Here is a 1,803-nt window from a genome sequence, read left to right as displayed (position 1 = left end):
AGCCAGTTGGTCAGAAGCACCGGTGATAACCTGGGCTTGTGACTAGCTTTTGAAGTTGGTGGGAGTCAGTTTTGTAGGATTGAGCCCTTAACCTGTGAGACTTGATGCCATCTCTGGAGAGATTGTGTCAGAATTGTGTTAAATTGTAGGACACTCAGTTGGTGTCCAAAGAATTCCTTCATTGTGTGGGGAATTCCTTCCCCCACACACTGGAATTGGGTGTCAGAACCCCTTTAGTACCCTATCTAAATCATTGCCAAGGCCAATGTCAAGAAGCTTTCCCCCTATATTTTCTTCTAGTTTTATGATTTCAGGTCTTATGTTTTAGTTTTTAATACATTTTCTTTTCTTTCTTTTTTTTTTTTTTTTTTTTTTGGTCTTTAATCCATTTTGAGTTGATTTTTTTTTTTTTCCTTTTAGTAAAAATGTTTTCTTTGTCACAGCCAAAAATATGTATTTGCAAGACTGTTAGAAGGAACAGGCTACTTCCAACATTATACAGTTTGTTTGCTGGCTCCTCCAAAAGAGAAATTGATCACTTAAGAGAATGAAATCCACTGAAAGGTTCATAAGAAAAATATTCCACCTACAGCAGAAGTTGCTAGCAGGTTTTTCTAAAGGTGGTTGTTGGCCAACCCCAGGTGTCTGAATAAAGACAATGGCATCTTGATGTTGGGTTCATACATGTACTCTCAGAAATGGCTTACCCCTCTCCATGGGGTAAAATGTGGCTTCTTAGGTCTGCAAGAATTCAGGTTGTACTCGGGCCACTTTCCGGAATTCTTTAGTGTGGGTCTTAGGGCACTGCATCTCACACCAGCTAATGGGAACCATCTGGACACCCGATTCACTGTGGGCGACCACTACCCCGAGTTCGTTCTCAGCAGTGGTCAGGAGGTAGTTGGACTGTGCATCACCCAGGGAGATCACTTTGGCCAAGACAATGTCACCTGGGCGGAAACTCTTATAAATCTCAACCTTGTCTTTTTCAGTAGCTCGGACATCTTCCTTGCGGATAGTTCCTCGGAAAGAGTTCTTAAGTGGTATGGACCCTACATATAGGATGTGCACTTTGGCAAAGCGCGAATTGATGCTAGAGACCTTACAGGTTACAATAGCCCCCACATCTGGTAGTAATTGGGACTCTGTTTCTCTCATGACAGAAATGACAGGAAGCGCGCCGTTCTCGCTGCTCTTCGTCAGGCAGCCAGCAAGCGACGAAAAGATGTAGCCGTGTCGGGTGTAAGTGTTGCTGCCCGGGCTGCCCTCCTCCAAGTTACACAGACGTTCGCCCGGAATGCAGTACCTCACGGGGGGCGCCATGACTGCCACTGGAGGGAAACGAAGTCGATCAATTTTGAGTTGATTTTTGTGTATGGCTTAAGTTAAGGGTATAATTTCATTCTTTTGCATGTGGATATCCAGTTTTCCCAATATCATTTATTGAAGAGACTATTCTTCCATGTGTTCTTGGCACCCTTGTCTAAAATCTTTTTTTTTTTAACTTTTTTTTTTTAAGATTTTATTTATTTGACAGAGAGAGACACAGCGAGAGAGGGAACACAAGCAGGGGGAGTGGGAGTGGGAGAAGCAGACTTCCCGCTGAGCAGGGAGCCTGATGCGGAGCTCAATCCCAGGACCCTGGGATCATGACCTGAGCCGAAGGCAGACACTTAATGACTGAGCCACCCAGGCGCCCCGACTGAGCCACCCAGGCACCCCTAAAATCTTTTGAACACATATACATGGGTTTATTTTTGGGCTTCCTATCCTGTTGTATTGGTTTATGTGGTTTTTTTGCCC

General features: G+C 44.3%; 1 protein-coding gene across 1 annotated transcript; it reads right to left on the bottom strand.

Annotated features, from left to right (window-relative positions):
• Positions 1-413: 413 nt before the first annotated feature.
• On the bottom strand, positions 414-1,323 carry LOC116622884 (exosome complex component CSL4-like). The gene has a single exon (XM_032389626.1). It carries the CDS (start codon positions 1,321-1,323, stop codon positions 736-738), a length of 588 nt encoding a protein of 195 aa, XP_032245517.1. The 3' UTR covers positions 414-735.
• Between the last annotated feature and the right edge of the window lie 480 nt (positions 1,324-1,803).

Source organism: Phoca vitulina, unplaced genomic scaffold (genome assembly GCF_004348235.1).
Source record: "Phoca vitulina isolate PV1807 unplaced genomic scaffold, GSC_HSeal_1.0 scaffold55, whole genome shotgun sequence".
NCBI classification, from domain to species: Eukaryota; Metazoa; Chordata; class Mammalia; order Carnivora; family Phocidae; genus Phoca; species Phoca vitulina.
The sequence above is the reverse complement of the archived record's forward strand: the minus strand, read 5'-3'. Positions and strand labels throughout refer to the sequence as shown.

What these genes read in the sequence shown, in the direction of transcription:
- LOC116622884 (XM_032389626.1), bottom strand. Translation starts at nt 1,323, where the DNA reads ATGGCGCCCCCCGTGAGGTACTGCATTCCGGGCGAACGTCTGTGTAAC.